The sequence below is a fragment of the Chrysemys picta genome, chromosome 6, assembly GCF_011386835.1.
Source record: "Chrysemys picta bellii isolate R12L10 chromosome 6, ASM1138683v2, whole genome shotgun sequence".
Classification (NCBI taxonomy): Eukaryota; Metazoa; Chordata; order Testudines; family Emydidae; genus Chrysemys; species Chrysemys picta.
In genome coordinates, this window is record NC_088796.1 from 40,039,098 (window position 1) to 40,065,210 (window position 26,113).

At 44.9% G+C, this 26,113-nt stretch overlaps 1 protein-coding gene and 1 long non-coding RNA gene across 3 annotated transcripts in view; one reads left to right on the plus strand and one right to left on the minus strand.

The window, feature by feature from the left end:
* Positions 1 to 25,709, plus strand: part of LOC122172314 (uncharacterized) — a 133,137-nt gene extending 107,428 nt beyond the window's left edge. For both annotated transcript variants that reach the window (XR_010602179.1, XR_006172509.2), the window contains exons 2-3: positions 19,618 to 19,743; positions 25,352 to 25,709. This is a non-coding gene — a long non-coding RNA (uncharacterized LOC122172314). The remainder of the gene's footprint in view (positions 1 to 19,617; positions 19,744 to 25,351) is intronic.
* Positions 4,707 to 8,335, minus strand: HTR1A (5-hydroxytryptamine receptor 1A). The gene has a single exon (XM_005300975.4). The coding sequence runs from the start codon at positions 7,974 to 7,976 to the stop codon at positions 6,741 to 6,743; it is 1,236 nt and encodes a 411-aa protein (XP_005301032.1). The 5' UTR covers positions 7,977 to 8,335; the 3' UTR covers positions 4,707 to 6,740.
* Positions 25,710 to 26,113: the final 404 nt, after the last annotated feature.

Consider the following 26,113-nt stretch of genomic DNA (forward strand, 5'->3'; position numbering starts at 1 on the left):
CTTAAATGGGGCCAGGATATCAGCCTTCATGCTTATTATATACCACTTCTGTGCCACATTTTCTGCATAGTGAAATTTTTCAAAGCCGCCTATAAAGAATGTCACTGGCAGCTGGGCAAAGGCTGATGATTGGTAAGAAGTTGAATTCTAGTAAAGCTAAATACAATTCAGGAAATTACATCAGTTAGTGAAAGCACATAGCTGACCCATTTGTCTGAACAACATTGTCTCTTAAGGTTTACTCAAATTAACTCCAATTGTATCACATCAAGATACTGGAAAAGAAAAAGCTCCCCACAAGCTGCTGTACATATGTGATAAGAGAGCTGATCAGAAGTCAGACCAATATTATTCACCTCAAATACTCTCAAGCCCTTGTTGCTTAGCAGAAAGGTAGATTCTCCTTAGGATTTCTGCCTTTTTTTCTACTTGCTCTCTCTAGAGTTTTTTATTTAAGAGCTGAGCATACTGCCTGATAGCTAATTAGTCTTTAGGCTAGATCCTGATGTCCCTGCACATGCTGAGTAGTACCAAACTCTGTGAATTCTCCTCTTTATTTCAGTGGGACTATTTTCAGAGTGAGGTACTATTCAACACACCTGAGGGCATCAGAATCTGGCTTTTTGATCTGAATAATCTTGTGTATCCTATCGCTCACCTCGCCAAAGTAAATGAGGGATAATGGAAGTGATATCGCTCAAAGAGGTGCCCGTTGTGGAGGTTTTTTTTCTCCTGCGTCCATCATTTCTCCACTTCCTTCCTAAGGCAATGGGCCTGCTGGTTGGCTGCACACTGTACAGCTGTTTCTTTCCCACTAGAGCATGATACATTTTCAAGTGAGTTCTTGTGTCAGAGGCTTCTGTGTGAAAACCCTCCTTTCCCATATATTTTGTTTCCATCCTTCATTGTTATGCCTAAGGAGGTTGTGGAATCTCCATCATTGGAGATTTTTAAGAGCAGGTTAGACAACCACTTGTCAGGAATAGTCTAGATAATACTTAGTCCTGCCATGAGTGCAGGGGACTGGACTAGATGACCTCTCAAGGTCCCATCCAGTCCTATGATTCCATGATTCTATAAACAGCAGCTTGCATAGCTGAATCTTTTTATTCTAGGGTGGGGAGGAAACTTCTCTAAATTATATGGGGTTTATTTCCAGGTGGTTTATCTTCTCCCTTCTCCTCCAATACCAGTGCCCTGTTGCTGCATAAAGATGCTACTTATTTCTTCTTTAGTCCCTATTATTTTTTTGACATTATTCCCTGGGGAACCTTCAGAACCTGGTTTTGCCCTAAGCCTCTGACTTTGAGATCTTGGATTTCTCTGAATTATCATACCAAGTTCAAAAGTGGAGCGTCTGACCCTTTCTTCTGACATGGTGTAGATAATACCAACTTTCTAGAAGCCTTTCCATAAACAGGCACTCTGCTTTGCTCCATGCTTAATGACATTCCCTTGTCTCAACTGACAACAGAACCCAACCCTGTTTTTGTGTTTTCCTGCCATGATCCAAGTTTTAACGTTCCCCAGCAGCATTTTTTCACTTCACAGGTACAGACCCCACCAACTGAGTTTTCTCAGTGAACTAACTGTTTATCTCTTCCATGTACATGTGTTTTTCCCTGCTCCTCTTTTATTTTATTGAGGGGGGGGTTAATCTGTTCTTTTCTAGTATCGGGGGTAGCCGTGTTAGTCTGTATCCACAGAAACAACAAGAAGAACAGGAGTACTTGTGGCACCTTAGAGACTAACAAATTTATTAGAGCATAAGCTTTCGTGGACTACAGCCCACTTCAACAAGGAGTCTTTAAGGTGCCACCGGACTAACAGATTTATTTGGGCATAAGCTTGCGTGGGTAAAAGTGAGGTTTTTTACCCACGAAAGCTTATGCCCAAATAAAGCTGTTAGTCTTTAAGGGGCAACCAGACTCCTTGTTGTTTCTGTTCTTTTCTGTATTTCTACTGTGTTCGCTACTTTCTGCTATGTAAAAGAAAAAGATGGTAGAGTTATCAGGAACAACCTGGAAACTTGAAAATAAAATGTCAATATTTTGTGCCTACCTATTTTTAAATGTAGTTAATACTCTCAGAACTCTTTTTCCAACCTGGCCCTGGGATGAGTGTCATTACTGTTGATGATGTGGAAGACGGGGAGATCAGTTATACAGTGGTTTGAGCATTGGCCTGCCAAACCCAGGGTTGTGAATTCAATCCTTGAGGGAGCCATTTAGGGATCTGGGGCAAAAATATATCAGGGATGGTACTTGGTCCTGCTGTGAAGGCAGGGGACTGGACTCAATGACCTTTCAAGGTCCCTTCCAGTTCTATGAGATAGGTAATCTCCATATAATAGATGCAGGCAGGGGTGGCTCTAGCTTTTTTGCCACCCAAAGCACGGCAGGTAGGCTGCCTTCAGCGGCATGCCTGCGGGAGGTCCCCAGTCCCGCGGATTCGGCGGCATGCTTGCGGGAGGTCCACCGATCCCGCGGATTCGGCGGCATGCCTGTGGGAGGTCTGCCAGTCCCGCGGATTTGGCATACCCGCCGCCGAATCCGCGGGACCGGCGGACCTCCTGCAGGCATGCCGCCGAAGGCAGCCTGACTGCCTCCCAAGCAGTGATCGGCAGGCCACCCCCCACGGCTTGCCGCCCCAGGCACGTGCTTGGAGCGCTGGTGCCTGGAGCCACCGCTGGATGCAGGCTCCTTGAGTGGATGCATATTTTTAGGTTTTTTTTAAAAACAACAACACAGGGATAAAATAAGCAAAAGTGTTGAGAGTATATTTTTCATCTTTTTGTGAAACCAGTGGAAAATCTACACTAACATGCTCTGGTTTTAAACCTCCTCCCATCATTATATATCTACCACAGCAGTTACACTCATTTTCTTTAACATACATATCAGAGTGAGTATTATTACCTCTTCCTGTAGTGCTAATACACAGTCTTTACTAGAACTAGTGCTCCTTTCTTTTAGCATTTTAATCCTCCCTTGGAGCACCCAATTATCATGGTCAATTAGCATGGACAGACTACTAAAGAGGCCAGAGTGCTGTCAGTCTGGTAGCTACCATCCCCTAGAGACAAATCACAGCATCTGCATTGAACTGAATTTCTCTCACTAGTTCTCCAGAGTTTTGCTTGCAAGAACTCTCTGGAGTCTGGGTACAAGAGAACAAAATCCCACCCGGCTAAATCCCGAGCGATTGAGTGAGAGGTGCTGGGGCTTCATCTCCAGTGATCAGCTTGGAAATAAGTTTCCCGTCCCTGAAGAAAAGGGAAACAACTCCAGCCCTACGCGAGTGCTCTGAGCCTGCCATGAGTACGAGAGGTGAGGCTGCCCCCTTCCCCTCTGCCAGCTGCTGCCCGTCTCTTTGAAGTGGAGATTGTGAGGGCGGCAGTTGAGGGGCCAATGGCAGACACTCATGGTTTTAGCAGAGGGCTGCAATCCTCGCCTTACTACTGCGCCTGGCCCGTAATCCTCTTGGAGCTGCTCTGTAAGTACCCGAGAGACTGGGGAAATAGAACCCCCTGCCCCAGAGAAGTCCCTCTTAGGGGCAGCTGAGGCACCCCGATGACTACAAAAAGAGGGGCTAGGGAGGGGAAATAGATTCCAGGCTGAAACGTGCTACTGCCCCTTTAAAACCAGTTCTTCTGGGCTAGGGCTAGGTCTGAGTCAGTCGTTAAAGCCCCTTACTCCCCAAACTGTCGCAAGCAAAACAAGCCTGCACTCATGATCCAATGCTAATGAGGGGTGTTTTTGTCAGTTGGCCATTGGTGGCCTGCCTCCTGCCCGGGGGGTCAGCGTGCTCAGGGGAGGCCCTTTAATTAAGAACTCTGCCTCAGTGCAGCAGTGCTCTAGCGTAATTGAGAATGGAATTACGCTGGCGCGTGCTGCACTGATGACATTTCCAGCCCTTTCACTCTAGACACCGACCTGCTGGCCAGATCAATCGAGTGACCTTAGAGATGGCTCCCTCCTGCAAACACGTCCTCGGTTTTTGTCCTTCCACCCCAGTGCAAAGCGTGGCTGACTGGTGTCTTGGCGCGGACGGATCACAGGGTGACGCTGGAGGTAGTTGGAAAGCCACACAGTGTGGAGGCACTAGCTAGTTCCAAACGGGACAGGAGGACCACCTCCTCTGGAGCTATCGCTTCTCTTTGAATAAGAGGGGGAGAGTGAAACTGAAACACCGATCTATTGGCTACAATAAAAGTTTTCAGCGTTAGCAAGTTTTTTAAAAAGTTTCTGAAATGCCAGGGAGATTCTGACTTCTGCTGCAAGTAAAAAATGGGGGGAGGGGGAGAGAATACACCGTTCAGATTAAATTTAAACAGGTTTAAATTTGAAATATAAGTGAGATATACATAGAACCATCAACCCACTCTCTCTCACATACATAGTCGCACGTGTGATTGTATCATTGTTTCAAACACACGCCAGCCTACTGGATACGTGTATGTGGAGATAGATTCCTTATAGGTTCAACAAAATTAAAACCAGTCACTTATAACGCACTTGCTGGTTCTTTGAACTCAAGTCACAAGATCTTCGATTTAAGTGGTAGGCTAAATTTTCAACTCCTTCATAAATGACTGGACATTAATTTTCCTTGGTATCTTTTGCACTTAGAAATACAACTTAGTTTTCAAATAAAGAAAATCCAGAATGTGCGCGTAGTTAGGAGTGATCAGAGAGAAAGGGGAAGAGAAGATCAAAGTTCACTTTAATTGAGAAAATGAGGTCAAATAAATTTTCTTATAATAAATTAGACTATCTGAACATATTCAAAGCATTGCTATCATTTAACTTTGAAAGCTGTTTAAATTCATAAACGACTTGACATTTACATTCACGTGAAGCACAGAATTAACATTCCCATGTACCTATAGGTAGTACAGATTACGACAAACTAAAGAAGAAAAATATGTATTTTTGGCTCAAGCATTCGATCTCAAACTACCTTCCCAAATACAAAGAATTCAACCCGTTTAATAGTGCAAAATAATATGCAACCCTGTCAGATCTGAACAGAATAACAGATCACGATGCATACCCTGTATGAAACTAAGAGGCACTGTACAAAATAGACATTCTGGCAATTCAGTTGAAATCACAGTTTAGGCTACCCCAATTTCTGACTTTAGAAAGAGCTGTTAGTAATACCTTTCAGTACAAATCAGGTTATTTCTTCATTCTCATCAAAAGCAAAGTATCAAAAAAAAACCCACCTCTATAACTTTCTTGAGTTAAAGGTGGGGTTTTTGTTTAAAGGGGGAAATTAGCATTGGGCCAAGTATTCAGGAAAGTTTTGTTGAACTGCCAAGAAGTCAGAGCTGACAGTGTTTGTTTACTTTTCCACACTTTGCAAGTGAAGTGACTAGTACACTCTTTATTCCCTGCTATAGTATGAGTGTTTGTTCTGCAACAATACCGTAGCTAATCACCTGTGCTGGGAGAAAGACTCACTGATTTACTCACATTTGCCCTTTTCACTACACAGCATTAAAATGAGATTACCCTGGTTTGGCGGGGGGGGGGGGAGAGATAGGGCAAGAGAGAGAAAGCAGCACCTAGCAAATAGTTTCAAACTTCAGTAAAATGCTGCACGGCTGTTTGTTTCCGAAACGAGCAGTGTGATTCCTAGTAATACTTTTAAGGTGCTTTTCAAAATGAAAACCTGCGTCTTATTTTCAAGAATTTTTAAACAATATATTTATTTGCGCCTGATAGTCACGAAGATGGGTTCCGTGGGTTTTCTTAATGAGAAATCCTCGTTCTATTAGGGTGGGTTTTTTAAAATCTGTTTTTAATTTAGGTGAATTGTAATGATTTCATGTTTAGCAAAATCCCTCTCGTGTAAACAACGTAACTCCCATGCACTGAAAGGTAGTAACGTAACAAGCGGGCTATTATAAATACATGATACAGACATATTAGTATGATACAGTTAGTAATGTGATCAGAAGTACCTTGAAAGGTTATAAAATTATGTTTTCCCCCAAAAAACGAAATTCGCTTTTCAATCTCGCTGCCAGCGACGTAACTTTTAAGCCCCTTCTTCCACTGTGGAAAGAACTGCTTCAAACCCTCCACGTTCGTACTTACTCGACCAGATCTAGGTTAGACTCAGAGCGCTCTGCAATCTTCTTTTAATCCAAGAAAAACAGACAAGAAGGTTTTATGCATAGGATGGTTTATTTTACCGATGCTACCCGGGCAGACAAGGTGGTTAACAGCGACCACAAGCAACGATCTGCAAACCCAAGGTCTACCCAAAATAAATACAAGTGGCGAAATAGGGTGTCATTACACAGGCTGAGTACTGTGTAAACTCAGAGGAGCAGACGGTGCTCAGGTTAGTTCGGGAACACGTGCTAGTCAGTTTTCCAAAGCGCTGAATTGCAAGTGCTAAGTTTGCAGTAGTTCAGAAAGGGGCTGACTCCGTTTGTAACGCTTTGAGAGGTGAGGGATTGGAATCCGGAGCGGCATTGTCTCCCCGTGGAACGATGGCAGACGCTGCACGGGAGTCTGAACTACTTGGATTTGCCGCGCGCCGTGTGTTGTAACAAGGAGGAGACGCTCCGGTGCTGCGTGGTAAAGTGGAGCTGCCCCTGCCGCAGTCCTGGGGAGAGTGGTCACCGGTGGGGGGAAGGAGGGCACAAGCAGAGACTCTAGTAGCAGAAGAGATGTGGAGTTTGATGAAGCAAGCGCAGGGAGCCCCCGAGAAGGGAGTGTCCTTCACTGCCTGCAAAACTTGCATTTGATAATTTTCTTAAAAGCACTTTGGAAATCTTTGTTGAAATAGGCGTAGATGACGGGGTTGAGGAGGGAGTTGGAGTAGCCCAGCCAGTTGATGACTGCCCCCAGCCAGTCCGGCATGTAGCACTCACTGTCACAAAAGGGCAAGACCAGGGCCACGATGAAGAAGGGCAGCCAGCAGAGGATGAACGTGCCCATAATGATGCCCAGGGTTTTGACCGTTTTCCTTTCCCTGGCCAGAGCCATCTTTCTCTTGGCCTCGGTGCTCCTCTCGTTCTTCTTCTCGAAGGATGGCGCCAGCGGGGTGCTGCAGGGGTCGCTGGGCAGGGGCAGGTGAGTTTTGGAGGAGTTGTGATAGTGCTGGACCTCGATGACCTCCAGAGCAGCTCCATCCTCCCCGTGTCTCACGGCCCCGTTGACACACGCGCTGGGCTTGGGCTCCACCGTCCGCTTCCAGCTCTTGCTGGGCTCCCCGTTGCTTTTCCTCTGCTGGCTGGCCGGGGACACCGTCAGGCAGGTGTCGGCGATCTTCTTCTTCTCCGCTTTCTTGACGGTCTTGCGGATCCGGAACCGGGCCGCCCTGAAGATCCGTCCGTAGAGCACCAGCATCAGCAGCAGGGGGATGTAGAAGGCGCCGAAGGTGGAGTAGATGGTGTACCCGTGGTCCTTGCTGATAGTGCAGGCGTCGGGGTTCGACCTGTCCTCGGGCGTCCGCCAGCCCAGCATGGGCGGGATGGATATCAAGAAGCCGATGAGCCAGGTCAGGCTGATGAGCACAGCCGCTCGCCTGGGAGTCCGCTTGTTGACATAGTCTATGGGGTCGGTGATGGCCCAGTACCTGTCCAGGGCGATGGCGCACAGGTGGAGGATGGAGGAGGTGCAGCACAGCACGTCTAGGGAGATGAAGATATCGCAGGTGACCTGCCCCAGCGTCCACTTGTTCAGCACCTGGTAGAGGGCGGCCATGGGGAGCACCAGCACCGAGACCATCAGGTCGGTGACGGCCAGGGAGCCTATAAGATAGTTGGCCACGTTCTGCAGGGAGCGCTCCAGGGCTATGGCCGCGATCACACAGGCGTTGCCCAGCAGGGAGCAGAGGATGAGGGTGCCCAGGAAGAGGGAGGTGAGGAGCTGGTAGCTGAGGGTCACCGCGGCGCCCTGGCCCCTCGCGGAGGACTGCTCGGTGGGGGAGGTAGTGTTGTTGGCCACATCCATGCCGGGGCAGCTAGGAGCGCATGGGCAGAGCGCGGCACTGTCACTCCTCCGGGCTCGGGCTGGCAGGTGGGGAGCGCTCCGCTCTCCTGCCGCGAGTCATCGCCTCGGGCCCCCGGGCGTGCCGCGCCGCCAGTGCGCCTGGCCACGCCGGAGAGCCACGGGAGGGAGCGGCTGCGGGCATCCAGAGAGCGCGCGGTTCACAGGGCGTCAGGCGGCGGAGAGAGGCTGTGCCTGTCCATCCCGATCCGGCCTCGCCACTCTCCTCCCAGCAGGAGCCTGCCGGGCTCCGAGGGGCTGGCACGGAGCAGCCTCGCTCGCGCTGGCTGCTTCTCCCCTTCACTCCCTCTGGCGGGTCCTGCTCCCCCTCCTCTCCCCTCCCGCTCGCTCACTGTTTGATCTGCTCTGCCCCTCCCCCCGCCCCTGTCCCTGCTTTCGCTCTCTTCCCCCGCCCCCTCTCCTCTGGGGTGGCTCTCGCTGCTGGGCTGCCATTGTACTCCTGTCCCTTTCATCAACAGCGCGGGCGGAGCATCCTCTGTACCCGCTGGGTCAGTAGCAAGCGATGCGAGTCCCCTCCTCCTCCCCCTTGTTCGTCCCTCCCAGAGGAAAGCCCAGGCAGCCCGTTTGGAACTAGCTGGTGCCTCCACATTGTGTGGCTTTCCAACTACCTCCAGCGTCACCCTGTGATCCGTCCGCGCCAAGGCACCAGTCAGCCCCCAGGGCCTGAGCTTGGGTGCCCGGGCGGTGGCGTTCCTGTTTATTGAGACGTGGGCTTGCAACGTCCCCAGCCCTGTGGCCCTTCAAGGGCCCGGCACATTGGCGGGGGGAGGGGGGCGCGGCGCGTTCTGGCTATGCGGTAACATGCCCGATGTGGCTACATGCCAGGGCTGAGGAATCGGGGGGACATGTGCAGGCTGAAGTGGATGAGGCACATAACTGAGTGTGTGGCTGACTCCTATTCCCCTCCCCGCGCAGCTTCAGCCCTTTCCTTCGCGGTTAGCTTTTAAATGCAAACTCCTGCCCCAGCGGGAGTCGCTCTGTTAGCCGTGTGGAACCGGGAGTGACAGGGAAGGATCCCCGGCCTTAGCTAGAGCAGCCCACGCTGCAGACGCTTTTCCCGAGACTCAAGTGAAACTCTTCGGCCGCTGCCATGGGCCAGCTGTGTTCACTCGCTTCGCGTTCCGCCTTCAGCACCCGGGACAGCGCCAAACTTCAAGGGCATTTGTCGCCACCTGCAGGTACACGGTGTCGGGCTTGCCAGGGATCGCGGCTCTCACATACCTGAGGCGACAGGGGTCCGGCACACCCTCCGGGAAGAGCTCACACAAGGCAGCTGGAGGTGACTTCTCCGCAGAAGTCATTCTCTCTCTACAGCACTTCAGTTCCTGGAACACGCGGCTTCGCTTCTTCAGGGGGGAAACTTTAAATCGAATTGCCCTTCCCCGGGGGCCCTTGCAAGTCGCGCTGCAAGAGATGCAAAGGCGGGTCGCTTGGAGCTAAGCAGAACCAATCCAAACACGTACTTTTTGTATCATATACTTGGGGAAATTCTGCGCTTTATTAGCATGCCACACAGAGATCACAATACATTAAACAATTCCCCACATTGCAGTTTATCACTCCGATTTGAGATTATAATTATTTGGCTCCTCTACTAGACGGCAATGGGTTTTTATAATTGCTTGAATGAAAGGAACAAATGAGTGGCAGTCTGAATTACAAAGGAAAACAAATGTATGCCAATATGGTGAGTGGCATGGGGAAATATGCATGCCTGGAATCTTCAAGATACAGGTAACGCTCTCATTTTATTGAGTAATGTATTTTAAAATCAAAGTAAATGGCAAAGTGCTACCAAGTGAAGTGTGCGGACCATGACGTGTGTATAGATAGGTACACACACACGCTACAGGTAATTCCACCTACACTGCGTCAAATGATGGTTCTGGCATCAGTGATCATGAAACTCTTGGGCTGTTAGATGGGTAGCAGAGCAATCAATAAAGCAACTTAAAAAAATCAAGATAGGTCGATATACAGTAGTGTGGTGTAGATGTCCTGAGATGTATTGTTTGTGCACAGTTCCCACTCAATCATTTCAAAGCGCTATAGTAATGAACCCCCTATTCGTGGTGTTTCATGTCATTTCAGCCAAAGCCCTGAAACAAGCAGGACAGTGTATGTCATCGGAGCCTTGGTACCAGTGCGCGGAAATCTGATGTCAAAGTTCTATTTCCCTCCAAACACAGCAGCGCCGAGCTATCTTTCTTAAAGTTGCATTACAGGAAATTACAATGCAACAAACTATTGCAATCACGATCCTCAGAAGATAAAAAATAACGTTACATTTGCGCTTGATAAAAGAGGGAAAGGCTGGGTCTGAAAGAGAGAATGAAATGAGAAAAATATCACTGGGAACAATCTTAAATAAAAATAGTATCAGGTTGACGTATCACAAATAAATAGGTCAATATCCAGTAAACATCCCAAACAGTCAGAAGAGTAGGAGACAGCTTCTGATCAGGGATCACATGCAAAGTTTTATGATTGAGAGGTTTAACTTTTGCTTTACTTGGAAGGTGACATTACTGGGAAGCTTACTTGGTATGATTTTTATCCTCCTGTCACACAATAATTTTAATATCGTGAAAGGCTCTTTCAGATTAGTTTGCGTTGCTGCCATGCAAATGTCTTGACAGCAAGATTTTTGACAATTTCCAAATAAATTACATTTATAATTAGGACCAATGAACCATGTACACACGCCTACTTGTTAATCTGTACTTAGGAGTGGCCCTCAAAGATACCGCTCTGTTCAGAACTTTATCAGGTTTGGATAACCTCTTTTAGTTCGGGTGTGACTTATTGTTTAGAAGAGAGGCAATGCAGCTGCAGAACTGAACTTTCAGGCTTTCAAGCTTGAAATCCCTTGGGCACGTAGAGCTGATGGGCAGACATGGTAGTAGCCTGCAATGTTTTCTGGTTATATACCCTGCGCTCCGTTATATGAAAGGTGAGGGGAAATAGGACATGTCAATGACTGATACTTAGGTATGGCTTACTCTTAACACAACAGGGCTCAGACATTATTTCCCTGCTAATAGCAGGTGAAATTCACAGCACAGTAATGGCTTCCAGGGGATTAGATCTAGTTTTAAAAAACCAACAACCCAGTGCCTCTGGCTAAGAGGTAATTTTTAGCGAGCCTGGGCAAACGGGTGGAGCACAACATTGGGAAGCAAGAAGCCCGGAGTTTGAATGCAGATTCTGCCACAGACTCCTTGTATAGCCTTGGGAAGATAACATAGGCCAGAACTGCCAAAGTGTCCTCTGATCCTGGGTGCTTCAATTCTGGGCTGCCCAAACATGAGGCAAGTAGGGTTTGTTTTTTCAGAGGCACTGAGGCCCCCAATTGATTGTTGAGGGAGGGGGTAGCAAAAGTGATGGATGGTTCTGAAAATGGGTATCCTATCTAGAGCAGGTCAAACAATGGGGAAATGTTCAAACACACACACACACACACACACACACTTTTTTTTTTATTTGAAACTTTTCAGCCACCTGTCTTACAGTTACATCAGTAACATGGACGTGTTCTGGGGGGGGAGGCTGAGTTAAATTGTGGCCAGTAGAGGGAGCCACCTCCATGAGAGGGAGAAGTGGTGCAGGCAAAGGGGCATCTCACTCCTTAGTGGTGTGATGGCCTAGGCACTTTAACATAAGTCTCAAATATTACTAAGCATGTAAATGACTGAACAGTCCAAATGAGGGCCCCCCAGGCCTAGCTCCTCTACTGTTCCCTCCAACCATAGCAAGATGAGGCCTTAAAGGACTCTGCTGCCCTTGGCAGTCTCTACCTGGGCCATAATCCCCACTCCGGATGGAGGGCACAGGGTACAGTGAGAGTTAATTCAGTTGCTAGTACATTATCCCACATGGATTTCCACTCAGGCATCCATCAGGTCTCAGGAGAAGCATGTCATGTAGCATGCTCCCCAGATTTGTTCCTGCCCTACTCCTGACGTGCCACTTCCCCACCTTCAGAGTAACAACCCTGCAGAGATGCTGCTTCCCTTCCCCCCTCAGCCACTCCAGCTCCCACAGAACACTACCAAAGGCATATCGTGCTCAGCCCTTGAATATTTGGGATTGGTGCCCTGGATGAGCATGAATGTGATTATTTATTTCATTTCAAAGATTATTCTGTATTTCAGAAAATTGATTTCAGTTGCTCAATATAGAGAAGGGAACAGCCTGTCTCTAGTTGCACTGTTCCTGGTTATGATGCTACTGAGAATGGTGTCACACATTGCTTTGAATTTTGTATTTGAATACTAGCAGGTTGCAGTTAGCTACCTTTTTGTTTCACTTGCAGTCCTAAATTATTATTGGTGCCCAATCAAAAATGGTGTCAGTGTTCATAGGGTGAGTCTCCTTTATGCCAGGAGCTCTCAGAAGAAACTAAAGTTATAGCATAACCCTGAGTGCGGACAATTTACACCCCCTTGCACTGGTCCAGAGAATCTGGGTCTCTCACTTTAGTGACTGAAAATTACATGATAAACATTAGGCCAGATCCTCAGGACTGGCACTTCTGCACCTGCTGCAGCTCTGGTGGGGGAAAGGGCTACAAAGGTGTTGTAAACCATCCCTGCACTTTCCTCATCTTCACACTGTTGAGCACAGGTCTGGTATCACAGAGCAAAAAAAGCCTTAGTTGTGTCAACTGCAGTGATATTCAGAGGAGCATTCTGGCAACCAGAGGTCACCAGTCTGCTGCAGAGTTCTAGCCACACCCCTATTTTCCTAATCATACCACCTGTGCTTGGGTTTAGGATCCAGTATTCTGGGATTACCCTTTGTCAGGGGAATACCCATGCAGTCAGTTAAACCAACGTTAAGGGAGCTTTGCACCACCTGAATGGTCTGAGGCAGCCTTAAAAGGCCAGAATGTAACCCAATGATTTTAAAAGATACAATGTTATGCTTGTAATTGCCTTAGACAAATATACTCTCCCAGGTCATTTTTCTCATCTGACATTAGCCAAATAAATCTTTATAATAAGAGGTCACTGTTACATAATTCTAGAATGGCTGACTACAATAACACTACTTCTTGGTTGAATCAGTCTTTTACTAGCTGCTAATTAAGATGACTGCATCTACTTCTCAGTAAACATTTACATTCATCTTTTAAGAGCAAGCCATAAAACCAGTCTACTATTAAAATTATCCATTTTTCTGTAGTTGAACGTATACACCAGATTCCAGTAATTTGGCAATTAAGCTGTAGCTGGACAATTGCTAAAATATTAACAATTCATTCTAGGATTTATAAGGATGTTCTCAGCCTTAAATGTATATTTATTTTTATTCACTTCACTCTTAATCTTTCAGCTTTCCACCCTCCCCTTTTTTTGGATAAATTGCAAGAGATTTATTTCCCCCCTAAAAATATAGAATAGCCTGTACTATATGCGAGAGGGACCTTTATTCAAATGGCATGAAAAGGACTTTGAATAAATATTGGCTTCTAGATAATGATTTGTGAAGAAGTCAATAGGAATTGCCATTTCTGAAAGTAGGGGATGTATAGCAGCATTCAAAGGAGCCAAAGTAATAGAAAGAGAAGTGTAAGTGTTTTAGAGTGCAGTGGCAGTTCATCATTTCCCTGGCTATGTTTTTATAGGTCTCAGCTTTAGGGATGTAATAAAACAGTAAATCTGTTTATCATTTTATCAGAAATAAAAAAAAAATAATGTTCTTGCATTAAATCACCAAAACGTAGATGTTACTGGTGGCGTCCGGCTGCTGTCATGTCAGGGCTTTATGCAACATGGAAGATTAAAGATGAGTTATGTAGGATCTGTTTTTCTCCTTAATCAATAAAAATGTCTGTTCCAGTGTTAAACAGAACAGCTTCTGAGAGAAAGAGACTCTATTATTCCATGTGTCACACAGGATTTTCCCACAGGAGTTCAATGACTTAGTAAGTTAAGTGTGTGGTTTTATTCCCCAAACAAAGGTTTGTGTCAGTTTGTGAAAATTTGCTGTGCAATATCTTACTTAGCTATGACTAGAAATACTATTTTAAACCAAATCTGTGTATAATCTCCTAAAACAATCACAGACTATACTGTATGTGTAATGGTAGAAAAGCCTAGTAGAAGAAAAGGTATATTCAGTGTATATACGTTACATTTTAGGAAGGAATGAGCTCTACTGACTGAATTTATCCTGTTAATTGAATACAGTTCTTGCAAGTGTATATAAAACAAATCATTTGTTTTATGTCCAAATAGCATTAATGTCTAATCACAGTGAGGACATGGGTCAAATTCCAAAACTTATTGCAAATATAGGGGAAAATACTTTTCCAATGACATCTGCCAAGACCATCAAAACTGTATTATTCTAAAAGTTGTTCTAGTCCAACTGTTCATATGTTCATACTATCAGAAACCTCACACTTGAGGTACTTATAAATTAAAAGTACTACATTATTGAAAAAATTAGTTAGAAAGCAATTTGCCCTTCAATTATCCATCAAGTCTTGTGTCCATGATTCTCTTTTAGCTCCAAGAAATGACAACTCAAGCAATTAAAACAGCCCAGGGAATTCTTATTTCACTTACTGCTCTTTACAGCAGAGGTTAATGCTCACGCTTTCCATACTAACAAGTGCAACACAATTATGAAATTAAAATAAAATCATTCTTAGGTTTGTGTGTCTATCTTCATCTTTTGTATTTCTCTCATGGGACACAAACAGCTGGTTGAATCCCTGAGATCACTTGAAACTGCTGGAAGTAGCTATGTAGTGAGTGCCATGTAATTGCTTTGTGTGTCCTGGGAATAAGTACAAAGCAACTGTATACACTTCTTGGTTTTACTTGATGCCTCCTATAAAAAGAGCCTGCACTTTTTATCTGTTCACAAAATAAAATCCGAGAGCATTTCAAACATGCTGGTGAGAACGTTCTGAACAACTAGAGTTTGAAATAGCTGTTAGCCAGGCCTTCACTTCAGTATTTTTAGAAGTCATAGTTTATGGCCATTCATATTAGATCATCAAAATGGATTGTACACAATCTACTCATTTCAAGATCTTCCATTTTCATTTCAAACTGTTTTTCTAGCTAATGTATGTTTCATGTTAATCATTTGGGGCTTGCCAGTCCTTTTCCCCTCTACCCCAGGGTAAGGGGTGGCACATAACTGCATGGTCCCAGAACAGCCCAGGGAAGGAAGGAATTGTGCATCTAAGAGGAACAATTCCTTCCCTGCTTTCGGGGAATAGTAGTAAGCTACTAGCCTTTACCAGAAGTTGATTAATTATCATCCACCCTAGGACTAGCTCAACTATGCTGGCCACCGCAATGGGGGTGGATGCAGAATCTTTCCACCACTGCCCTTCCAGGGGGAGAAGTACCAGGTATGCAGCCTCTGCTTTCCTCCCAAGCCCCTGCAGCAGATATGAATGGAAGCCATGCAGGGTCATAAAGACCAATTTATTCCCCATTAGTCCCCATTTAACCACATATCAGACTACAATCTGAATTCAGTTAAACCAAAAACTTAACAAAAATTCTTCATGGACTTTTCTAAATACAGTTAGTTGGAATTCATGCTACAACCATATAGAAATTTTGCATGTCTATACACTTCTACCACTCCTGTTCCACCTCCTCTTCCTTTTTAGGAAGAGGTCAATATTGTGATCCTTGACTTTGAATTCAGGCTCTTTGCAGCTACATTTTATTTGCTCTCCATTTTCTGTTTCTGTGGACCTTTCTGTGAAATTTTATACGTTAATACGCCAGCTAAGGCTTCTTGGGGGGGGGGGGGGAATTAGGAGTGAGATGGTGTTTTTTGAACAACACCCAAATAAATCTGGTTTTGTTTACCTCAATGTCAAAGCAAAATTGCCATCTTGGGGATAAATTATGTTGCATCCAATTATTACTGGACAAGGAGGGATAAGGAAGAAGATATTTATAGTTTCTTATTCCGGTGATAATATGATCCAAGGAAAATAATCTGCCTGGCTTCTAAACCATATAGAACTGGGTTCTGGAAAAACAGTATCTATGATCTTGCTTGTATAGCTCAAAGGCTAGAGGGATTTTCTGTTGAATTTGGGATTTATAGCCTATAAACAGTGGTTAAAATATCATTGTTCAGTATTTCAGTCTAATCACAAATTAGTTAGAATGACAGTTAGATAAAGCAGGTTCTGAAAAAAAATCAGGGATGAAATCCTGGCCCCACTAAAGTCAACAGAAAAACTGCCATTTGAGTGGAATGAAGCCAAGGCATCACATCAGGTGCCTCCAAACACTGAACCAGATTCTCCTCTCAGCTACAATGAGGCAAATCAATTGGCTTGAAATTCTTGAAATCGATGGGGTTGCACCAGTGTAACTGACAGAAGGATTTGGCCCAGGAGCTCTTCAGAAGCTCACAAGCACACAGGCGGTTTTCTATCTGCACTTAGGCAATGCCCTACCAGTTCAAACCAATGGTTCCTCTTTCTATGACAATGGCCAACACCAGACGTTTCAGAGAAAGGTGCAAAACTGCATAACAGACAAGTATGCACTAAAATATCTGTGGGCTATATCCTAATCCCAGGCAATCTAAGATTGATGTATGTTCTGAAGCAGGAGGATCTAGATTTATATCCCTTATATACATTCTTATTCTAGCTAATATAAATGAGAGTGTTCTTCTTAGTGATATAAATCTCTTACTCTTTTTGGAACCCTCCTGTGCTCTTGGCATCAGTGCTAGAATTGGCAGTGAGTTCCACAGATTAAGTATGTGTTGTGTAAAAAAAAATGTATTCCCTCTATCACTTTTAAATTTGTTACATCTTACATTTAATTGGATGGCTTCTTTTTCTTCTCTTAAGAGAAAGGATATATATAGGAGTATCAGAATGATCTTCTATATAATAACGATAATTTTATATATCTCTCTCATGTCCCTTTTTATTCATCTCCTTTCTAAATTAAATAATCCATGTCTTTTCACTCTCGCTTCACATGGAAATCTTTCCATCCCTCCAAGCTCTTCTTCTGAACATCCCACTTGCTGCCATGTTTTTTGTTGCAAAAGTTCCATCCCCAGAAGCAGTACATTTGTGACTAAGGCTACGGGGTTAAGTTCTTCCCTTTTGTGGATAAACATGAATAAGTGTGAAATTTTCAAATACCTATGCATGACATCTGGGCAGCTAATTTACTTGATATTATGCTCTTGCTTTTCAGAACTATGTATGCTTCTGTAGGCAAGGTTTCTCGCTCCTTGCAGTAGGCTACCCAAGGCATGTGTAGTCAAGTTTTAACCCTTACTGGGTTATGTACAACTTTCAGTTTCTCCAGCATGTTTCTCTCCTACTTTTAAATACACAGCAGGCTTCCTAACCATTTCTTATCAGTGATAATGTTGACCATCTTACTAACTCTGAATACATTACCTGATTAATTGTTGACGTTCAGATGGAATAGCAGGGTCCTAACAGCAAATCCTAAAGAATGTTCCTGAATTAAGAAGCTTGAGAAATGGTTAGAGTTAACCCTTTAAATGTATGGGACCAGATCCTCAGCTGATGTAAATCAGCATAGCCTCACTGAAGTCAAACACGTAATTAACCCGTAGAACTCCTTGCCACAAGCTATAACAGAGGCCAAGAGCTTACTGGGATTCAAAAATGAATTAAACATGTCTATAAATAACAAGACTATCCTCTGTTACACAAGAAAGGGTAGAAAATGAACACTGATTTCCATTGAGTTATATCAGTTTACACCAGCTGAGGATCTGGCTCATTCAGATATTGTCCAGGCTTCTCTGTTAGCTGTGCGGAGGTAAGAAGAAGAGGCTGAAAAATCAGCTGACAGAAGGCACCCTGCAGTGCAGGGCCGGCTCTAACTTTTTTTGCTGCCCCAAGCAGCAAAAAAAAAGCGCCGCCCCCCCGAGCCCTCCCCTCCGCCGCCAAGCGCCGCGCCCCGCCCCCGCGCCGCCGGAGCCCGCCCCCCCCAACCGAGCGCCGCCGGAAACCCCCCCCGAGCGCCGCACCCCACGCCGCCCCCACGACGCCGGGCGCCGTGCCCGCGCCGCCACCCGCCCGAGCACCGCGCCTGCGCCGCCACCCGCCGAATGCCACGCTGCCGGAGCCGCCCCCCCGCCAAGCGCTGCCGGAAACCCCCCCCCCCGAGCGCCGCGCCCCCCCCCCTCCCCGCCCCCCTGAGTGCCGCGCCCTGCACTGCCCCCCGCCCGAGCCCGCGCTGCCACCTACCGAATTCCGTGCCGCTGGAGCCTGCCCCCCCCCCGCCGAGCACCGTGCCGCCGGAGCGCCCATCCCCGCGGAATGCCACGCCGCGTTCCCCCCGCCGCCCCTTACCAGGTGCCGCCCCAAGCATGTGCTTGGTTGCCTGGTGCCTGGAGCCGGCCCTGCTGCAGTGTCTCTCTAGTATGCATTTGTCTTCAATTATTCTTTAGCACTCAGTAAAGCAATGCTGGTAGTAACATTTTAAACCTGGACATTCACGGCCCCATTTTTATAGAGATGGGGATTAAGACAGTTTCATGAGACACAAGAAAGTGAATGGAAATCCATGATTATGCTAAGGCGCGTGGACAATTGTGAAAATACGTGTCTCTATGAACATGAAAATATTTTTTTTTTACATTTTCCATTCAATTGCCGATCTTTGTTCACTGAGGATGGATCTGCTTTAGTTTCTTCCTTCTCTGATGATATTAGATGTGTGATCCACCTCATAGGTATCAGAAAAGTGTCCCAATTTATATCTTAATTCTCAATAGAGGAATATCAATTAATCATAAATTAGGGGCAAGTCATACAGTCTTTGCTCAGGAAAAATCCCCACTGACTTTAACGTGCATTTTGCATTCATAAGGGCTGCAGGATTAGCCACTATTTATGGAAAGCTGCCTAATGCCACTCTTTTCTTAAAAATAATTTGATAATCAGGATTATGGAAAACATAAATCCAGCCACAAAGGGTCTTTGGAATCTACGTTCACATGACAACTATTTTCTTCTAGGCACCACTTAAATTCTCTCCAATCAGAGTGATTACTTGTATTGAAGATATGGACCTTGAGTCAGCAAGGTATTTAAGCACTTGTATAACATTAGGCACTTCAGGAGGCACCCGGCCAATGGAACTATTAAGTATGCCCCTGAATTTGGGCTCATACTCAGGAAAATACTTTCTAGTACTCAAAACTGATTAAAAATAACAGGTAAAATCCAAGCCCCAATGAAGTCAATAGGAATTTTACCATTGACTTCACTGGGACCAGGATTTCATCCAACAAGTATTTCAGGCTTATCATTAATTGAATCAGGATCTTGTTCATTTTTCCAGGACACCACAAAGCTCAAATCCAGAAATGTTTGAGCATAATCAGAAATTAAAATCCATAAACACATATTTGACTCTATCTAGAAGAAAATGAAACTTGAGAGGACAAAGAACAGCAATAGTATTCCTAATTCAAGACATGGCCTTGTTATTATCAATACTGTTAATATTGTTAGTTTATTTTTCACTTCCCAAATGCATGTTAGATACTTTGAATAACTACAGTGTCATCTCCTCTTATGTAGATTGCGTTAAGGCCCCAAAAAGAAGATGAACCAAATCCTGATCGCCTGACTCGTGAGGCATGTGAGCAGATATTAACCTTAGGCTGATTTGTACATCCTGGAACACAAGCATCTTTTACTTCACAGGTACCCAAACCCTGTTTTTATCACAGACAGATGAAAATATTATGTTCAGGAATTGACAGTCTCCTTTGCTATCCCAGAATTATTTCTCAGTCAAATCAGATACAGTTGTGGGACTCAAAAAAGACCAGAAAATCTAGATACATTTTCAGTAAAGACCAGAGCATCAAAAGTTGTTTTAATTATTTGTTTGAAGTGTTGCTATAGCCGTGTTGGTCCCAAAATATTAAAGAGAGAAGGTGGGTGAGGTAATATCTTTTGGTGGACCAACTTCTGCTGGTGAAAGAGACAAGCTCTCGAGGTACACAGAGCTCTTCTTCAGGGACCTCTGTAGTTTGAGAGCTTGTCTCTTTCACCAGCAGAAGTTGGTCCACCAAAAGATATTACCTCTCCCACCTTGTCCTTTTAATAATTTTTTATGTTATAACCGATTCTCTGAAAATAGTCTCCGCTCTTTCAATTCCCTCTTCAACCTCAAAACTCTGATTATTAATAAACATGTATTTGATTTTCTAAAATTCCTACTTTTGTAGGCAAAAAAAAAATTGTAAGATATACTAAGGATGAATCTGACTTAACTGACTCAATTTCAGATTTAAAGCTCTCTGGGGTGGTACTCACTCATAAATTATCCTGCACTGTCTCAAATGTTGTTTCCAGTATAACCAACCTAGGGCCATATTCTTCAATGTTGGCATCCAAGAGGATCCCCATGGAGTTGATTGCAAACAGAATAGTTTTCATGGAGATCTGAATTTCTAAAATTCCAACAGCAGCAAGTTCTAAACTGATAGCAGAGCAGGTAGGGCTAAGTCATTATTTAAACGGATGGTTTAGCAGCTACCACAGATGAACTACTATTTGTAACTGCTTCTCCAATAGTGTTGGACCCTGTCCTAAAACAGAGTTCCCGGGAGCAGTGTCTCTGCCAAGGCTTCTCTAGAGACATTCGTCTATGGATAGCATAAATGTAATTGGCTGATTTGTCTCTCTCACAGAATGGATTTACCTCAGCATAACTCCAATGACTTCAATATACTTAGTCCTCAATTATACCAGAGTAATAAAAGTCAAGGCCAATGGGTACTGCAAAGCTCAAAGGCAATTTCCAAGTGTCCCAGTAGCTGAACAGGACTAATAGGCCACAGGCTGCAAATCCACAACCTAATTGAACACTTCCAGCCTCTTTAAACCGTCTTCCTAATACAAGTGGCCTGATTTCTGATTTCATACTGGTATAAATCCCGAGTAATTCTATTAGAAGTACATTGGTGTAAAGCTGGTATAAATGACATCAGGACCAGGCCCATAATACCCAGCATGCAACTCTCTCCCATCAATGAGCCAGAAACAGCCAGTGTCCTAAGGCTGTGCTGCCACTGCTTCCCTTCAGCAAAGAAGCTGGTTTTATACAGACCCTGGAGCAATATCAATAACAAGTGTTTCTCATGGAAACTTGTTGGCCCCAATGGCAACTTAATTTGTGCATCTTGTTTTCAAAGGAAAACTATGACAGGCACAGAAAGCTGCCAGCTATTTGGAATCTATGATAATAATAATGAAGGATGGAGGAGGGTTTGCAAACCCCTCATCTTATGTCATCTTAGTTTTTGTTGCTAAAGTTTAGAAATAAGGTGGTTGGCACAAACATACAACCTAGATGGAGCTGCTATAAGGTTGGCATAACTGGTTGGAAAATCATTCCCAGAGAGTAGTTATCAGTGGTTCACAGTCATGCTGGAAGGGCATATTGAGTGGGGTCCTGCAGGGATCGGTTCTGGGTCCGGTTCTGTTCAATATCTTAATCAATGATTTAGATAAGGCATAGAGAGTACACTTATAAAGTTTGCGGATGATACCAAGCTGGGAGGGGTTGCAAGTGCTTTGGAGGATAGGATTAAAATGGTCTGGACAAACTGGAGAAATGGTCTGAAGTAAACAGGATGAAATTCAATAAGGACAAATGCAAAGTGCTCCATTTAGGAAGGAACAATCAGTTGCACACATACAGAATGGGAAATGACTGCATAGGAAGGAGTACTGTGGAAAGAGATCTGGGGGTCATAGTGGATCACAAGCTAAATATGAGTCAACAGTGTAACGCTGTTGCAAAAAAAGCAAACATCATTCTGGGATGTATTAGCAGGAGTGTTGTAAGCAAGACACAAGAAGTCATTCTTCTGCTCTACTCTGTGCTGATTAGGCTTGAACTGGAGTATTGTGTCCAGTTCTGGGAGCCACATTTCAGGAAAGATGTGGACGAACTGGAGGAAGTCCAGAGAAGAGCAAAAAAAAATATTAAAGATCTAGAAAACATGACCTATGAGGGAAGATTGAAAATATTGGGTTTGTTTAGTCTGGAAAAGAGAAGACTGAGAGGGGACATAGCAGTTTTCAAGTAGATAAAAGGTTGTTACAAGGAGGAGGGAGAAAATTTTTGTTCTTAACTTCTGAGGATAGGACAAGAAGCAATTGTTTTAATTGCAGCAAGGGCAGGAAAAACTTCCTAACTGTCAGTGTGGTTAAGCACTGGAATAAATTGCCAAGGAGGTGGTGGAATCTCCATCATTGGGGATTTTTAAGATCACGTTGGACAAACACCTGTCAGGGATGGTCTAGATAATACTTAGTCCTGCTTTGAGTGCAGGGGACTGGACTAGATGACCTCTCCAGGTCCCTTCCAGTTCTGTGATTCTATGATTCTGTGTTTGCGTGCCCAATTCTGAGATTTTTATATGTGTGAGAACTTGGACATCAGATAATTATTAGTGCACAATTGTACTTGCCTCTTTACAAGCTACTGTTTGAAAATTTGACCCAAACAGTCTGGCAGGGGAAAAACAAGTGGAGCAAGGGGAGGCTCTAGGCACCAGCAAAGCAACTACGTGCTTGGGGCAGCCCATTTGCAGGGTCGGCAGGGATCCAGCATGGGAGCTGAGAACCAACAGGGGGTCCTGGGAGCTGTAGTTCCTTGGTTAGCTCTCTGCCTATAGAGCCAGCCCTGGAACAGGGAAAGAACTACATGTCCCAGCATTCCCTTGGCCACTACCAACAGGAAATAGGGGGAGGGAGTGAGGAAGCTGAGACCTCATGCTGCAGCCTGCCGTGAATGGAGAGCTGCACTGTGAGTAGGGATACCATATTTTAAAATTAAAAAAATAGGACACTCCACAGGGAGGGAGGGTAGCCCCACCCTGCCACCATACACTCCCTCCAACTGCTCCCCACAGAAACTCCAACCCCCCCTGCTCCTGTCCCCTGATCACCCCTGCCAGGACCCCACCCCCATCTAAGCACCGCTGCTCCTTGTCCCCTGATTGCCCCCTCCTGGGACCCCTGCCCCTAACTGCCCCTTGGGACCCCATCTAAGCCTCTCTTCTCCTTGTTCCCAACTGCCCCCTCCTGAGACCCCCCGACTTCCGCCCTAGGACCCCACCCCCTACCTGTCCCCTGACAAACCCCCGGGACTCCCACGCCTATCCAACCGCTGCCTGTCCCCTGACTGCTCCCCCCAACCCCTGACCCATCTAACCCCCCTTCTCCCTGCCCCTGACTTCCCCCCCCCAACCTCCGCCCCATCCAACCCCCGAGCCCCCTTACCATGCCACACAGACCAACATGTCTGGTTCCACGCAGTGCCAGTCACACTGCTGCATACATGCTGCCGTGCTCCCCCGCAGAGCCACAGCCCCCTTCCCCCGCCTTCCCCCAGCACCTGCCTTCCAGATTTGAACACCTCAAAATTCAGGAGTGTTCAAGCTCAGTTTGGGCAGCTGTTACTTCATTTCTCTCAAATCAAATATACTGATCCACTGTAACTTGCTGTAGAAAAAGTAGGATAAAATTGAGCAAGAAATGCTTCCCAGTGGTTATTAGGACTGGAATTGCTATTTTCAACAGTCATTGCCTTTTTTGTTTGTTTGTTTGTTTGTGTAAAAGGAAGACAGTGATATTGCATTGGCAAATTCCCCATAGAAAGAAAGAGTGGAGCAAAAGAATAATAAAGGCACCTCAACTTTTCCTCATTTATGTAGGACAGTCTTATAATATGTATCCAGAGATCCTCCAATCACACAAGCTGAAAATTGTTCCACTTTACTGCAGTTCTGAAACCATATGGGAACCAATCCTGTCTGTGTTCTGTGCACATCTAAAATTCCTGCTGAATGACCTGCCGTGGGAGTGAGTTACCAGTGACCGAGGGCTGCGGCGGAAGGAGGGTGCAGGTGGGGGGGAGAGAGAGCCCAGGGCTGGGGCAGCAGGAGGTGTGTGTGGGGGGCAATGGTGGGGAGGAATGAGGGAACCTAGAGCTGAGGCGGCAGGGGATATGGGGGGGGGGAGAGCCCAGGGCTGGGGCAGCAGGGGGGTGCGGCGAGGAGCCCAGGGCTGGGACAGGGAGGCAGCCAAAATGTTTTTTGCTTGGGGCGGAAAAAAACCTAGAGCCGTCCCTGAGCAAGAAACATGGAAGCTTAAAATAAACTTGGAGACTTACAAAATAACTCTTGTAGCCTAGAATATGAAGCTGGTGGGTGAAATCCTAGCCCTCTGAAATCAATGGCAAAACTTCCACTTGACTTCAGTGAGGCCAGGATTTCACCCAGGATGTTTTACCAAAACTCCTAATTTGTCCCAGATATCTGTTTAAACTATTGACTCCATACAATGGCCACCAGCTTGTCTAGTCAGGGCTGAAGATGACAACTGTAACTCAGAGCAGTTTACATACTGACCATATACCTTATCTGTTGCAAAGAAATAAAAGGAAATTGAACTGCTGGGATCAATTAGGCAGCCACCAGGAAGAAAAGTTTTTCTTTTTAAATAAATGAATAAAGGCACTAAATTTATTATGATTGGCAAACAGGAGCTGCCAATCTGACATTTTTACAAACAACAGTAAGAAAAAGACTTTAACTGCCTGGGTCCCATTGAGAAACCAACTAAAATCTGAGAGGGGGAGAAAAGAAGCAGGAACTGTAGGGGGCAATTGTGGATCTGGCAAGTTTTGTCCTGCTGTTTTCAACACCTTTTGTAAAGAGATTACGGCCCAAATTCAGCAAGGCACTTGAGCACTTCCCTAACTTTGAGCATGTGAACAGAGCTAGTGACTTCACTGCTTGCACGCTTCAAGTGAGGCACATGTTCAAGTATTGAAGGGTTAAAATCCATATGCATTTTATAGAACAACCTGGTATATGGATTGTGCCAGCTCTTTTCCAGACCCAAAGTCCAGAGTATGATCAAGAGAGCAGAGGCCTAGCAAATAGTGATCAGCTAAGAGAAAGCTGGGGTAAACAAGGTAACGTTGCCTTTGCTAAGATATGCTTGGTCAGTAGAAATGCCAGATGTTGAAGCAATAACTGAATAATTATGTTTCATCCAATGTTTCAAATTGAACAAAGAATCCCTGTTCCTATTGTGTTAGTCTCTTCTGTAGGGAAACGTTCGTCTCACAGATCCAACCTTGAGTTTATGAAAAGTTGGCACATGTCAGTATAAGATATGGCCTCCTTCCACTTCCCTTCTAAGGGACCAATGCCTTGCCTTAAGACGTAAAGGAAACAATCTTTATTGCCATATACTTTCACTGTTTCTTTGCTTTAACCCCTAGGAATGTACCTGTTGGACAGTCAAAGGAGTTGCTCCATTCCTATGGACCCCAAATCAGAATTCAATATATATATTTTATACTAATAACATTTTATCACAGTATTAATTAAATGTTAATTTGCTAACTTGAGACCATGGGCGGAGACATTATGTAACCTGTTAACCATTGGCTAATGTACTATCTTGTCTTGCTGCAAAACCTATCCCGGGGTGTGGAACTGCCTACTCTGTCACTTTCCCCCACCCATGGAAAATCTATATATTCTATTGTAATCAATTGATTGACAGTGTCTCTGAGCCTAATAAGTAAGGTGACACTCCGCCAGCGCTGTGTGTAATAAATTCCTATGCTTGATCTCTACACGGTGTGGATTTATGTCCTTCAAGTATCTTGCTGAATCAAGGGCCAAAACAGCAAGTATTTTAATTCCTTATTGTTACTGAATGCAATCACACACTTGCGTAAAACCGAGTTGATACACTTACAATTCTTTACTGCACACACATTAAAACTTGTTGAAAAATGAAAAGCCATTTTTGCAAAAATGTTTGACATTTTGAAAATCCAGGAAATGTTGTTGGGATTTTAAAATAAATTGGAATAGTCTGGTTCATAAATTGAAAAATTACATTTACCAAAAGATTTATTTGCAAAATCTGGAAAACAAAATCCAGAGTATCACCCATCATCCTCATTCTTTAACCTAAAAGTGCTTTACTGGTTTTACTGTTAATTTGCTTAGGGAAAATATAACTCTTAGCC